Source organism: Malania oleifera, chromosome 12 (assembly GCF_029873635.1).
Source record: "Malania oleifera isolate guangnan ecotype guangnan chromosome 12, ASM2987363v1, whole genome shotgun sequence".
Classification (NCBI taxonomy): Eukaryota; Viridiplantae; Streptophyta; class Magnoliopsida; order Santalales; family Ximeniaceae; genus Malania; species Malania oleifera.
The window spans coordinates 33,375,222-33,390,811 of NC_080428.1; the positions used below are offsets into that span (position 1 = coordinate 33,375,222).

The 15,590-nt window shown below is 33.1% G+C and overlaps 1 protein-coding gene across 1 annotated transcript; it reads left to right on the forward strand.

Moving 5' to 3' along the window:
* The first annotated feature begins 2,675 nt into the window (after positions 1 to 2,675).
* Positions 2,676 to 11,901, forward strand: LOC131144304 (large ribosomal subunit protein eL20z-like). Its single transcript, XM_058092861.1, has 4 exons — positions 2,676 to 3,232; positions 6,699 to 6,774; positions 8,916 to 9,030; positions 11,617 to 11,901. The coding sequence occupies exons 1-4, from the start codon at positions 2,992 to 2,994 to the stop codon at positions 11,674 to 11,676; spliced, it is 492 nt and encodes a 163-aa protein (XP_057948844.1). The 5' UTR covers positions 2,676 to 2,991; the 3' UTR covers positions 11,677 to 11,901.
* The last annotated feature ends 3,689 nt before the right edge of the window (positions 11,902 to 15,590 follow it).

Here is a 15,590-nt window from a genome sequence, read left to right on the forward strand (position 1 = left end):
ACAAATAAACTTGGGTATAAATAAAAATCTAATATAAACAAATTTACTTACCAATAAATTCGAGTATAAATTTTAATAAAAATCTAACATAATTAAAATTTACTTACAAATAAATTCAGGTAAAAATTTTGAATAAAAATCTAACATAATCAAATTTACTTAACTCTTACTTAACATTGTGTTACGATCACAACGAATATCTTTAAAAAATAAGATCAGAAAGAGTGGATGGGTAAGAATTTTAATTATAATAAAAATTGTCCCTCTACCACTAATTCTTTTACTCACTAATCTTTCTCTTGATTTGAATTTTTTTTTGCAAAAAATAAATGTTGAGAGCTTCCTATTTATAGGAAAATTTTGGGAAAGAAAATTGAATTTATAAAAGTATTGGAAGAGAGGTGAAATTCTAATTTTTTAAAATTAAGGAATGGACATTGATGAGTTAGGTATGAGATGTGGATAGGGATCATGTGGGAGAAATGGTAATGCTTGCCGACACTCCTATTTGATTAATTTTTAATTAATTTACTTAATTAATTAATTAATTAATTAATTAATTTTTTGAAATCATTATTTTTATCATTGTTATTATTTTTAAATTATGTTTTAGTATTTTTTTTATGAAAAAAAATTAAGTAAAAAAATTTGAAAACTCATGTGGGCTCCACACAACTTCGAGACCTAAGTGGGTCCTACATAACTCCAATAGTCTTCACACGATTTTATTGGTCTTTACACAACTTTGGGACTCATGTAGACCCCATATGGCCTCAGGACTCATGTGGGTCCCACACAATCCTGTGGCCCCACATAGAATACCTATATTATTATTATTATTATTTTATCATATATTTTTACAAATTATGTCAGTCAAAACATTATTTTATGTATATGTACTTATTTACGTGTACAAACAGTGTCTATCCTGTTTATCTTATGAAATTTTATTTTGATCAAACCGACTTCTAGGGAGCGACTAAACCACAATGGTTTATGAGTACTCGCTAAAACAATGTCTATCTTGAGCATCAAACATGAAATCAAAGATCTTACATAAATACATTTCTGTATTTATATTAACTTAATGACCATTATTATTATTATTATTATTATTATTATTATTATTATTATTATTATTATACTTTAACTGTATATATTTTTTTGGGTCATCACATGTTAACAGTCCATTAATGGCCAATCGGCCACTTGTGGAACAATTTCATATTCCTCGTTTCTTACCTCAAAAACTTAAATTACTTTAGCTCAATTATTACGTATTTGGTAAAAAATGACTACCAATAATAGAAATGTTCAAATTTGATAATACAGCAAATATCAAGTCTAAAGTGTGTATACTAGTATAGCAAAGAAATTTAATAAATAATATTTTTAATATTTTTTATTTTATAAAAATCTTAATATATGAGTTCTTGTAATGAAAATATTAATAAATTTATTGCAATTTATAAAATTGTAATTTACTACCTAAAATATTTATAATTATTATTACTCTTTTGCTTAATAATTAATATTTGATAATTTTTTTTCTAAATTTTAAATAAATTATTTGAGAGTAGTTTTAGGTTGAATAGGTAAGAAATTTAACCAACAACACTTTTATTACTTTTAATGTTGTAAAAATATTAATATATGACTTCTTCTAATGAAAATATCAATAAATTTATTACAATTTCTAAAATTGTGATTTGCTACCTAAAATATTTATAATTATTATTACTTTTGTTTACTTAATAATCAATTAATTTTTTTTTCTAAATTTCAAAAAAATTATCTAGGAGTACTTTTAGTAGCTAATTTTATTTTTAATCTTAATTTTAACAAGCTATATTATTCTCTTTCTAAATGATATTGGATAATTCAAAATAATTTTAAACGGCCTTAGAAGAATTTACCTATTTTTTTGAAATAATTTTTTATTTAGTATTTAAATTAAATTATACTTATTTTTTTAATTAAACAAATTTTTAATTATACTATTTAAGATAGAATTTTTAAATGTATATCTACCTAGTTTTTCTTGATTTTTGTTTTTTCTAGGTGCTTTGTCTTATTTTTAGAAATAATAATATTGTTTGCCTACAATTGTATACGCACTTCTAGTTTTTTTTTTTACATTTTAATTATTGATAATATATTTTATAAATATAATTATATACTACATATTTTAATTTTATTAAATCTGTATAGTTAAGGATTGGTTTCTTCGAATTGATTGTTTGAAATCATTAGTATTACGACCTCTTACATGAAATTATAATACAAATTGTGTTAATTATGTATTTGCTTGTGTGTGTGGCTTCAAGGATTATGATGTTAATAGGATTAGGATTGTGGATGGTAAGAGTTCGTTCTGTGAATCAGCAGAAGCTGAGGATGGTGAGAATTTTTTGTGAGTTAGCAGAGTCCGTGAATAGTAATGAAGATGTATTTCAGGGATCGAATTGGTAACAGATGCACAAATATCGTGTCCGCATTCTAAATTTTACCCTGATCAGCGAGACTTGGGAGCGGAGGACGTTGATTCGTAGGTTTGGTATCGTATCAGGAGATTCAAGGGCTCATTGGTGGCTGAGTTGGTATATAATCCAAAAAAAAAAAAATCATAAGTATTACGACCTTGTACATGAAATTATAATACAAACTGTGTTAATTGTGTGTTTGCTTGTTTGTGCGGCTTCAAGGATTATGATGTTAATAGCGTTAGGGGTTGGGTATTTATCAGCCGTGAGTCTAACGCGAATTCAAAAGAAAAAAAAATTACAAAAAATTAAAACAAAACAAACAAAAAAGAGATGAGGAATGGGTTTGTTTATCTAAAAATAGCATGGAAGTTTGATTTCAGTCGTTTCTCATACGAGGTTTGGGTTCCCTTGAAGAATCACGGATTGCGGATTCATGGCGTAGCATGTCTCTTTCTCTCCCTCTCTCGATCTAGCTCTAGCTCTAGCGTTGTGATTTGGATCGAGGATGACCGTAGAAGGGAAGAGCAAAGAGGCGAGCGGCGACCTGCCGCCGCAACACCAGCTCCATTACGGGACATTTCAAGGCATTCCCAACTACCCTCCGCCGCTTCCTCAACCGGTCATTGGTTTCCCACAGCCGGTTCCGCCGCCCGCCGCCAACGCCCGCTACTATCCTTTTGGCTATCAGAATGTTCATACTTCGGATAATCACAATCCCAATGTTAATATTCATTGGAACCGCGCCGGTATTCTCTCTCTCTCTCTCCCCCCCCCCCCCCGGCGGGCCCCCCCACACACACTTTTCTTTCTCTCTCTCAGACGGCATATACACGCGTTAAAGCTTACCCTTTTTTGTAAAAGCAGAGATTTTATGGTAATTCTGCATTGATCGTTGTTCCGTTTGCTTGTGCATGAATCTTGAAGATATTTATTCCGGTTGAGATGGAAGACCAACCAATCTATTATTATAATTCCAATTTTGATCACGATTATAGGCTATTGTAAGACATTGTTGGTTTACATTTAAATTAATGCGATTCAAAATGAGGCATCTATTAGAGGATCTGGTTATTTGTCATTGCACAATCCATTGGCGCCATTGTTGAGTCCGACTTATCATTTAGAATACCCTTGTTTGATCTTTTCTTCATATAGGTTATGTTTGCATTAATTTGTAAATGTGCTAAGACCTAAGAGTGTTCCTTTTTTTTTTTTTTTTGCTAATAAAATGGAAATATTTGACTCTCATGCTTCTATTTGTAATTAGGAGTTGAAGATTCATTGGAAGTTGATCCTTTTGTTGGAAATCCAAGAATAAAGTATTTCCTATCAACATCAAATCTTGGTGAATACAGGATATTTGTTGTTTGGGGTTTTTCCTTTTTCTTTTATTTCGATAGCTGCCAAGGACATGGGTAGTTGGATCACAAGGACAATAAACTAAAATTAACTTCAGGGCAAGCATGAAATAAAATGTACTTGGATTTCTGTAGCATTGTTACTATTCTAAATCACCAGTATTATTGGAAGTGGTGGAAAATTATGAGGCAGAAGAAAATTTGATTTTGGAATGGCATTTTGTGGGGGAATAGACCACTGAAAGCAGTGGCACAGCTGGAAATATATTTTTGGAGCAAAATGTATGTGAGCTTTCAAAAGCTTTGGGTTGGCATAAGTGCAAAAGGATATGAGCTTTTGCAAATGGTCCTCCCCTTGGAAACTTCAACACTTCTGGAAGCCTGAAGTGTTGGTATGTGACACGGAAACATGCCCGACACTCCTTGACATGTGTTATAATTTAATTATTTATTTTTATTTCTGGACACAGCTCAGACACTTCCGAACACTTCCCAACACAGCGGGGACATGTCCAGGAGTAAAGCAGTGCATTTTTGCTAGCGCCTTTAATTCTGTTATCAAAACCCAAAAAAAGAAAATGAAAGAAGAAATTGAGGGGCAGTCGAGAGGTTGAGAGTTAAAAGGTTTTTGACATTAGAGTGGTTGAAGTTTGCAGCTGTAGTGCTACTGTGGCAGCCTTTTAAGGCAGCGCCAGACCTCCCAGGCCTTAAAATTTCCCCCTCCCTCCCTAAAGTCATCTGCAGTTCACCACTCTTTGTTAATTATTAATTTCTTGATGAGCTATGCTCATTGCCCCCATCAGTCATGCCCTTGGGTTGTTTTTTTTGGTTGTTTGATCAGTGTTCTATAATATGAATGTAGTTGATGATTGTATAACTAATGTTTGTAAAAGTGCAACTGATAATTGTGCACTTATTTCATTTTAAATTAAAATTACCTCAATATTTGTCATCTAAAAGGAAAAACGTGCCTAAATATGTGTGTATATATATATGTGTGTGTGTGTAATATATATATTTCTATTAATTAATTAACGCATCCCCATTGTGTCGTATCCTCATTTTTCAAATTTCTCATATCACCATGTCATTGTGTTGTATCCATGTCTCATGGCGGAGATTTTTGCTTCTTAGGTCCTCCCTTGTCCTCATTAAGATCTTCCATTAACAGAATGACTGTTATGTGTTATTTATTTGAGAGTAGTAATGGTAGCATATCAATAAATTTGTCAATGAGGACAATGCAGAGAACTATGCACATAAATAAATCCACATATTATGTGACAAGTGTGCAAACAAAAATAAACATGACAACAATTGAATATGAATAAATTGACTGAGGGATATTCTCTTACTTTTTGGTGGGGAAGCAAGCAAAGAAATCATTAACTATACTACTTTTTCTGAGTAAATGGGGTGGCGCCAAGCATGAGGGAATGCTAGACGTTTGGTAATCTCTCCTCCGACCAGGTTAAAAAACCAATTGAAGCGGCTAACCCCATGCATATTGTATGTACATCTGGTCACAGCTGGGCCAATGATCTCATTGTAAGCCCACCCCTGGTTGGTGGGATTAATTTATCCTTTATAACTTTCTGAGAAAAAAATTTAATTATTACTAGTTGAGCTAGCCTTCTTTCTTGGGAACGTGACTGAATATTATTTGACATAGTATATCGTGTTGATGAAAAGGTTGCTCATTCCAAGATGATGTTGTTTCATTAGAAAGAAGACTTAATCAATTTCCCATTAACTGTTTGTTTGCAGTAAATATTAGGGATCTGATTTGAACCATTAGTAAAATCTTGGATTATGTAGAGCTTGATGGCATAAGGAACTAAGAGTCACCTTTCAATGCCATGATTGTAGTTTCCTGAAGCAAAGTTTCTATAGTGAGCTGTTGGCATTTGTAGCAAATGACATAATGGATTTTTGTAATGAAAACGATTATAGTAGGTGACGATGCACTTGCACACACAGAGATTGAACTTAAAATATTTTTTAACTTTTATCAGAAACCTTTTGTGGCGTAATAAATATTTATAAAATATCAATAATGTATATTGTCTATTAATATTAAAATATACAAAATATTATTCAACAAAGAAACATGGTCAAATATACAAAGGCTTGAAACATTAAGAATGTTTAACTAACAAAATAAATATGGTCAGTCAATTAAAAAATAGAAAGATCAAAAGATTGTTTACCTTAGAAAGGGAGCTTAGGTGCAATGGTGAGGTTGTTGCTGTGTGACCCAGAGGTCATGGGTTCGAGGCATAGAAACAGTTTCTTGCAAAAATGCGAGGTAAGGCTGCGTACTATAGACTCATTGTGGTTCGCCCCTTGTCCCAGACACCACATATGGGGGCCTTTGTGCAACAGGCTGTCCTTTAAAAGATTGTTTACCTTGGGCATAGACCACACATGTCTAGGTATAAAGAGGTGCCAAAGGCAGACCTTCTGAAGCTGTGAATCTAATAAGGGGATAAGAGCACTACTTACTTTTTAAAATCAAATTTTGCACTGATCTCAATAATGGTATTAGCACTTTGATGTGTTTAGTCATAGAGGGCTTCTCTCTTGTTGGTTCTAGGAATCTAGAAGCACCTAAAAAATATATATTTGTTTGTTCATAACTGCATAATTCTTGGAAATTCTGTAACTGTTGATAATAATTTTATCTGAAAAAGTTGTTATTGATGTTGAAGTTTTGGCTATTGCATTCTTGACTGAAATATAGAAAATTATGTCTTATAGATTAAATTACTAAATTCAATTCAGCATTTTTTTAATTGTTTTCTTGCATATTTTCTTCCATATTTTTTTTAATATTGCTTTTATGTTGTTCAAGGTTATCCTGTTGCTGAAGGGAGACCCATTGGAGAGCGCCGTCTTCCTTGTTGTGGTATTGGGTTTGGCTGGTTCTTGTAAGTTCACATTAATATTTTTTTTTTTTATTCCCACATATTGGTGTGTCCAACAAATAGTTTTCAACATGTCAACCTCAAATAGACTAAAATGCTACAATAACTGCAGCCATGTAGATACATTTCTTACATGCAAACATCCTGCTCTTTGTTAGCATGGCAGAAAAATTAAAATAAATTTTACATACAAAATTTTTATTCAAGAAAGTTTTAACATTGGAGGGGAAGGGGGAGCTTTCAGAATTTGTAGTTTCTCATCACTAATGCTGACCCAGCTGACTGGCAAAGAAAACTCATAGGCTAATTCCTATTGCCCCATCCCCTGTATGCTACCTCGTTTTTCAAGCCCTTTAAACCAATTGATTCAATTATACCAATTGATACAACCATATCATTATTGTCGTTGCATTTCTACTCATTAAAGCTGGAAATAATGAATCCTTTTCCTTTATGGCATCCTATTTAAAGGCATGCACGTACCTTGCTTGAACAAATTCTCAGCATGCTTTGTTTTAACAATGTCTAATGTTTGAAGTTGAAGACCCACCTAAGCTATGGTTGGAAATTGTCAATTGAGACTGCATTCCGGTTGTTCACAGTGTTACAAATTTTGTATTTTACATCTGGGTTAGAAAATTATATAGAATAAGTATAACCCTCCCCCCCCCCCCCCCTCAATAAATTTTCATTTCTTATCCCCCATGAAATGGGATTGTGGAAATAGTAGACAAGGAACATTTTGCAGGTAAATGAACTAAGCTTAACTTGAACTTTATTCTGTCTGCCTTCCTGTCACTCTCTCGATGGGGATATGTTTTTATAAATAAGTGTAGAAAAAAAGAAAAAAAAAAAAGCTTGTCGATAATAAAAAGCCATTTAGTCTCGTCTTGTTGTGAAATACATTATCAGTCATACATAATAAATAGTAAGATGCTTGAGGGACAGCTTTTCCGTGAACGCTTGCAAATTGGAAGAGACAAGATTTGGCACTAATTCGAAAATCAATTATTTTAAGTTCCATAAATTTCTTGACTGCTGCAAAACTTAAATATTTTTGTGGCCTATTCTATTAAAAGAATTAACATGCATTGTTTGGCAGTTATCTGCAATTAATTTTAATCCATTTAACTACTTGATTTAATCACATGAATGGATAGATCTCTCAATTGGAATGTGACAGGTTTTCCGGCAGATCATGGTGAAATATTATGCCATAAATAAGAGATAGATGGTCAATGACTTCGAACACATTTATGAAATCATGAGGTGATGCAGGAATAATGTCTGGAAAAATTCACAATTCTAGTCCCAATAAAACTAATGCATATGGACATTTTATAGGCTTACAATGTTGGAAGGTTAGGAAACTAATTTGAGGAAGCCTAAACAAACTAAAATACTAATTTCCTATGGAATGATACTCTAGATACTTGCTTCCTAAATACTAATACCCTAGAATATTGGTTCCTAATAACCTTTAAAATCTTGAAGATTTGATCCTGATAAAATTATCCCAAATTAAAAACTGAAAATACAATGAAAATGTAAGAAGTTATGTTGCTCTTGTTTGTTTGCTGCATGAAAAAGTTTGCATCTCTATAGGAGAGGGGTAATATAATACATAAGTTCTTTTGAACAAACAAAATAATGGCCAAATAAATAACATTTCTAGAATAAAAATGTTGGAGAATGTTGTCAATGACGCTTGGATGCTCACAAAAGCCAAATCCATCGCCACCAAAATCTGTCACCTGAACTGAGTCAAGCAACATGGATATATCTCTACCTTAATTTGGTGCACGAGACTCTGCTGGGCAAGAGACAGGACATGAATAATGCCTTAATAACCGAGTGACTAGTCCAAAACTGCTATTTCTCTTTGGAGAGACCTACACATTTTTTTTATATAAAAATAAGGCTCCTATTTACTGTAAAAAAGAATTCTAAAAATATAGAAGTATTATGTTATGAATATGAAAATTTGAAGTGTCGGAGCTTTATGGCTGTGAGGAGCAAGATTTCCAAAAATGTTGGAGATACTAGCTTTTTCACTTTTTGTTCCTCTTTTATCAATATTTTTCCCTAAACTATAATGATTTGACTTTCATTTATCAAAAAATAATGATTTTACTTTTTGCAAGGTTTATTATTGGCTTCTTTCTTGCCGGAATTCCTTGGTACATTGGAGCTTTCCTTCTGCTTGCTACCCGAGTGGATTACAGAGAAAAACCTGGGTATATTGCATGCACAATAGCTGTGAGTATCTTTCCTCTGCTTGATTAATTATTTCTCTTGTTGCATATATGCTTTTCAATCATTTTACAGTAATGACACCTTATAGCTTCAGTTAGTTTGGTGGTGGCCCAACTTAAACATCTTAGCCACGCTGTGTAGTCATAAATGACCTTTCATCTCTTTTTCAAAGATGTTCCTCTGAATTTGACATTTGAGAATTTTTATGCACATATATTATGGATTTTGTGCTGCGCCTAACATAAAGGAATGGCAGCATTCACATTATTTGGACTCATGCATGACTATAGGTTCAAACCTCATGGAGTTACGTTGTGTGAGAAATACTGTGGAATTTAAAATTTGATTAGGAAAATAACTTGTCTACTTCCTGAAGGAGCTTTTGACAGCTGGCACTGTAATGATTCCATTGGGAGAAATTCAAAATTCAATTTCCATGGTGGAAGAACATTGTGTTTTTCAGAGAAGAAACAATGAAGAAAAGCCCTGCTACTTTTGTGGATGCACTGAAAATATCATGGAAAATTAGATTGATCGATTATACTCTTATTAAAAAGGTCTTCAATTTGTCACCTCTTCAGAAAAATGGAGAATTTTATTACAGGTCAAGTTTATACAGTCATGGGATCTATAGTTCCATACTAAACTCCATAATCTAAGATGCTACCAGAAAGCAAGAAAAACATATATCCTTAATGATTGATCCCTGCTTATCTCTTGTTGACCACAAATTCTTAATGAGAAAGTGCTTCTTGATGATATGGTAGATAATCTTCATCCTTATTGGGTATCACTAGTATGTAGTTAGTTCTTGCAGGCTGCAGGCTGTGATTGCTAATCCTTGTACATGCTTGACCATTTCTTGCAGCAATGGCTAATTATCCAGTATATCTGCTGTAGGATTCAAGACATGCCAAAATGGCTATTCATTAGGCATTGTTGTTCAAATTCTCTAACAAGATTTAAAGGAAAATTTTAATTGTTGTCCCTTCCTCTTGCTTTCCCTCCTTTGCAGCTCAGCCTGCTTAAAAAAAGTGTACAGCCAGTGGCAAAGCTAGCCATACATAGATTACAAAAAATTATATGCCTGAGAAAAATTTCCTAAGTACTCAAGACTACCTTAAACATCAAGGGCATATGTAGAATTTTCCAAGGTTAGTGGGGACGATAGCCAATCATCTTCTTCTGCAACTGAATCCTTCCATTATCATCACTATCTTAATTGCTTCAGTTACTTCCATAGAAATAGTAAAATGCTTTAGAATGATGTACATCAACTGTCAAACTTTGGATCTGCTATTGCACTATGCACGGTCAACTAATATTTGCTTGTCACAATGCCAACTAATATGCCAATTTCCTTGTCATTCTGTGCATTTAGTTTATTTTTTATCATGGAAACAACTTAAAACACCTTGTTTGGGAGATGCAGAGTTCAGGACCTAGTGTTTGTGATAGGACAATTTGTTGGTGATTTGTTTGGATGATGTTATTTACAGTAAATGTTACCGGAACATAGACTGGATTAGCGCATGTAATAGTGTGAGACATTTTTTGTTTTGGTACACTCAGTGGGAGTCAGAACAGTACGTAGCACATACTTTAAAAAGTGGTGTGTAGTGTTATATAGATCAATTTGTGACGAGCCAAATCAATTCTGTATGCAAAAGTTCAATTATTACCAATAGTTAGTGGAAGTTGATTTCTGTGGCATGGTCGAGTCATTTATTAATTTTTCAAACCGATTACTCACAACGCTAACACGAACTATGGTGCCAAAAGTTACTTGTTTAATTAACTTACTGAGATCTTGAAGATTTCACCATCATCTTTCACTGATTTCTCTTGAACCCGACTTTACTAGGTTTCTATGCATTATTTATGAATTCTTTGTCCCAGGGATAAAAAAGAACAAAAAAAAAAAACAGCTGAAAAATATGAAGAAATTCTATAGGTTAACGAAATCAAGAAAATTTCTCTCTTAAGGAAGGAGAAATTTAAATATTTTGAAGTGAATGTCACCTTTTATGGAACACATGGACAAAAACATTGGTTCTTAGGGGCTACTCAAGTTGCCAACAATATATTTCTGTGTAGTGCATACAGCTTTTGTGAATGATACATGCTAGTTTGTTGACATTTTTCCTAGTTGGAAGCTATTATTGTTATATTGGTTTGAGTCAACATTTTATAACAGGCATCTAATGTTGACTGATCCAATTGTGGGACAGCCATATACATTTTTACAGTGTCACTTCCTATGACTAAAGTTTGAGATTTGGGTTTGAACTTTGGGAGGGGGTGGAAAGGAGTATGGGATGGGAGATGGGCATCTATATGCAAAAAAATGTGACTACGGTTGTGCTTTATTTTTTATTTTTGGGTCAGATATCATGCTACTTGTATTCTTATTTCTTTACTAGATTTATCAGTTGACCATATAATGTATCTTGCCCTCCTTTCTTATGTTCATTTTTATTCTTTATATTTCTGGTGCAATTTGCTCGTTGTGCTGCCATCCTTGTCCATGGAGAAGGGGACTGTTGTCTTTCTTATGCTCATGTGGAATTCTCTGCTCTATGCATGCAGGCTATCCTTGCCCTCATTGCGACTACCTTTGGTGTAACAAAGGCAACTAATGCCTGGTGAGTGGTGAAGTTTATACAGGCTGCAGCAAGAAGTGTATATTCCTGTCCTAAATCACAAAACACAACTCACTGAGGCAATCTTAAAGATGAAAAATGAGAAGAGCATGGAATATATGCTTTCATAAAAACAATCTGAAATCCAATTGTGATCATTTAGGCCCAACTGTGTGCATCTCATTGCACCTCTTTATCTCAATAGAGCATTGATGGTTTGAATTTCCTGCTATTTTGTGTGGGCATTATAAGGTTGCCACTGATTGTTACTGTTCAGTTTGGGTTTCTAGACTGGAGTACGGGACAAGTTCGATTGTTGGGGCTAGGTTGGCACTAGGTCTATGAAATTTTAGACACCAGCTGCCCATAAATTCCCTACCAGGCCTCTACTATTTGGGGGTTTACATTGCTGGGGAGTTCTATAGCTAGAAGGAAGTATCTCTACCCTTGGATTATTTATACATATGATTTATATATATAAACAAAACACTGTGAAATATAGGAAAACAATCTTTATATCATAGTGGTATTTTTTGAGAAAAAATCACATTCACCCGGTGAAAGGCCTAGGAAGTTTATGGCTTTACTTGGTGTTGGGTTTGGTATATGGGAGAGCCAAAGGTTGAAAAGGAGGCGATAGTGTAGGTCCTATAGGAGCTTCTGAAAGAAGAGATCAACATTCTTCAAAACTGTAGAACAGTGGATTGATTGGCTTGATTTCATGACGACTTTTCATTTTTTAGGCACCTTCTTGTACTGCAGTGCTGCTGCCAACTTCAACTTCAACCCAAACTGTTATTTTTTAGGACAAAATAAGCGATCTTTCAACAGACGACGACTATGGAATGACAAGTAGTTTTAAAAATTTTTAAGTGGTCACTTATTGCCAGGATGTTGGGTATAAAGACTGCAGTTGCACTTGGGTCGAGCAAAAGAGAGACAGCAGTAATGGAAAGAGCAGATATAGTATTTATGAACCAATTGTGCATCGATGAATTTTAGAAAGTAGAAGTTTGGGGTTGGTTAAGTGAGTTCCCGTATTATCGTTTACCAAATAAAAATAAAGGATTAGATGGTATATTTGTTTATACTCAAAAATACATTTGGATAGAAGTTTTTGATATTGTTTTAAAAAATGAGAACTGCAGAATTGCATTTGGTTAAGGTTGATTGAAATTTTGTTAATAATAATAACTACCACAACTCTAAACAAAGAAAACAATGAAAAGCATTCCCCAAAACTTGCATTCTATATGGGTGTTTAACATGAATTTTGCATGTTCATTATATCAAGTGTTTAGGGATACAAAATATTCGAGACCTTAACCAGATGGCCCTAGTTGCTTCCAGCATTATCCTCGGATCATAACCCTAACTCCTCTGGAACCTAAGGAAGGCAATAAAGAAATAAAGGGGACTTCAATTCCTTTACATTTGAGCTTTTTGGATGACTAAACAAGAAGATGTAGAGGTGGTTGAAGAAGGTTGGGCAGAACACTACAGGGGTTTCCCATTATTCAGTGGGAACAAACAGAAAGTATGACCGAAAATTTGAATTGGTGTGAAAAAAAAATCAAGGAAACATAATGAAAACTGAAATACATACAAAGCTTATGATAAGTGTAAGAACTCCATGAGACTCTTTAGTGTGATGGAGATGAAATGGGCTAAAGAGCCTTAGAGGACAAAGATTGATTGGGTTCAATTGCTGGACAAAAACTTTCATGCAGTGATTAGTGTAAGGAAAAATTTTCTATTACTTTATTTGATCAGCATTGCCTCTAAAAAGGAGTTATGTTTGAATTGATTCATTAAATTAAGTGAACTAGTTAGACATTCAACCATTAGAAAAAAATCATCTAATTGGGGAAGTGGCTAGAAGTTGCTTTTCCAATTTTATCCCTTTCAAAAATGGAAAATGACAAAAAACTCAACATCCAATTGGTTAAAATTAAAATAATAAATTTTATTTTTATAAAAAATAAATTATATTATTTTTATTTCTATATATTAATTAAATATGTGATAGCAAAATATTTCATATTAAATAAAAACTTTAGTTCAGTAATTATTTGTTAAGTTTGTCAAATATTTATTACCATTGAGAGTTGAGAAGGTTAAAATTAAGAAACAACGCCTATTCAAATATTAGATACCAAACAATTAAAATAGTTCAATATTTAGATTCGTCACTGGTTCAAATTCAATTTAAAACTTATTTACAAAATCATATTTGAAGTTAATATTTAAAACTTAACAGTAAAACCTATAATGATATGAAACTCAAGTTTCTATTGTTTTGACAACTTTTCAGTTTAGTTTTCACTTTCTTTCATAACCAAACATTTAAAAGTGGATTCTTTCGCATTTTTTTTTCTTTAGCCATATTTGGAACTTGGGAAATGTTAGAAAGAGGAAAGGAAAAAAAAAAAACAAAGGATTCCACATTTTCATGTTTAATTATCATGAAAAGTAAAAAAGAAAATAAAAATTATACCAAATTATTGAATAAAATTTTAATTTTAATCCACATTTTCATGTTTAGTTGTTGTGAAAAGTAATGAAGGAAAAAATATATATAGCAAATCAATGAACAAAATTTTGATTTTACATAGCATTAACATTTGATTTTTTAAAATATTTTTTTATTCATAATAGGACATATTTTTAAATATTATTTGGTAATGAGAAAACAAACATCATAAAAAATAAATTTTCTTCTTATTTTACTTTTTTTTTTCAATCAAATTTCTTGATTTAAACACATGCTTAATGTTTTTCAAATTTCAAAAATAACTTTAATTGTGTAAGGAGGGAGGACGGTGCGTGGATGAAATATATATTATGAAGAGTTTAAAAGATCATATTGTATGCATATCCAAAAATCAATTTTTATTATGACAATCCAAATAAGGTACATGAGGTCAAAGAAGCTATTGTTAGGGTCTTGGAGTTCTACGACTCTAACACATGATTGGTATATGATTACCGACATGGAGAGAAGGTCGGGGTGCAAATGTGTAGCAGTCACAAGGATGGTTTTGATGTCTTTGTGACTTCGTGGTTGGCTTTGGAGATTTGTATATTCAGGGGTACACCAGCTGAGCAGCCTACCTTCCTGAGTATCTTGTTACGTACTAAGTGAGCTCCTTGAGGAGTGCTCAGGGGTAGGCTCTTGACATCCTCTAGGGGTGTCCTGAGCTTCCTTATGGGATTGGGAACCCCACAAAACATCCATTTGGAAATAGGATTGCACGAGTACTCTCAGTCTGAAGGTTTCGGTGTATGTCCTTCTTAGCCGTTGCCTATACAATTGGATAGTATCATCTAAACCTTGGTTGTGTTAAGGAGATGAAAATGATCAACATTGGAGGAATATGAGTTATTTCCTTTACTATTTATGTTCGAGTTCGTTAGTGATGACCTTAGTTGGTTCAAGGGCTATCAAGTCATGAGACACTTGAGTGTTTCCTTTAATAATGATGAGTATGGTTGGATTGGACTTAATATATCCTTGTTGCAGCACAAGCATAACTCCATTACACTTCAGGAAGATTTTGGCAAAGGTGATTCCTTTTTGCCATTAAGAACTCCACGTCTATGACAGCATCATATCAAATCTCTCAAATATCAAATGAGATTAAGATTGAAACTATTGGCTTCAACTTGATGGTGAGTATTCAGTTTGTGACATTGATTAGGGGAAGGAGCAAGTTATCTTTGAATAGGTTCTTCTCTCACGCTCCCCTCTTGTCATGTAATTGATTGAGGGTAATGAAGTGAAAGTTGGCCTTCAGCGGATATATCGTAAACATTAGTTACTTAATGGTTCCTTGTACCCTTGATAAGGGATTAGGATTAATGGAAGGGAATGAAGATATGATTACCTTATGCCCTTGAGGCAGGTATTGTCTCCACACT

Bases quoted from the DNA above. Each gene is read 5' to 3' on its own strand.
- LOC131144304 (XM_058092861.1), top strand. From the start codon at position 2,992: ATGACCGTAGAAGGGAAGAGCAAAGAGGCGAGCGGCGACCTGCCGCCG. The intron at 3,233-6,698 runs GTATTCTCTCTC...ATGTTGTTCAAG, and splicing joins TATTCATTGGAACCGCGCCG to GTTATCCTGTTGCTGAAGGG. The intron at 9,031-11,616 runs GTGAGTATCTTT...CTATGCATGCAG, and splicing joins ATATTGCATGCACAATAGCT to GCTATCCTTGCCCTCATTGC.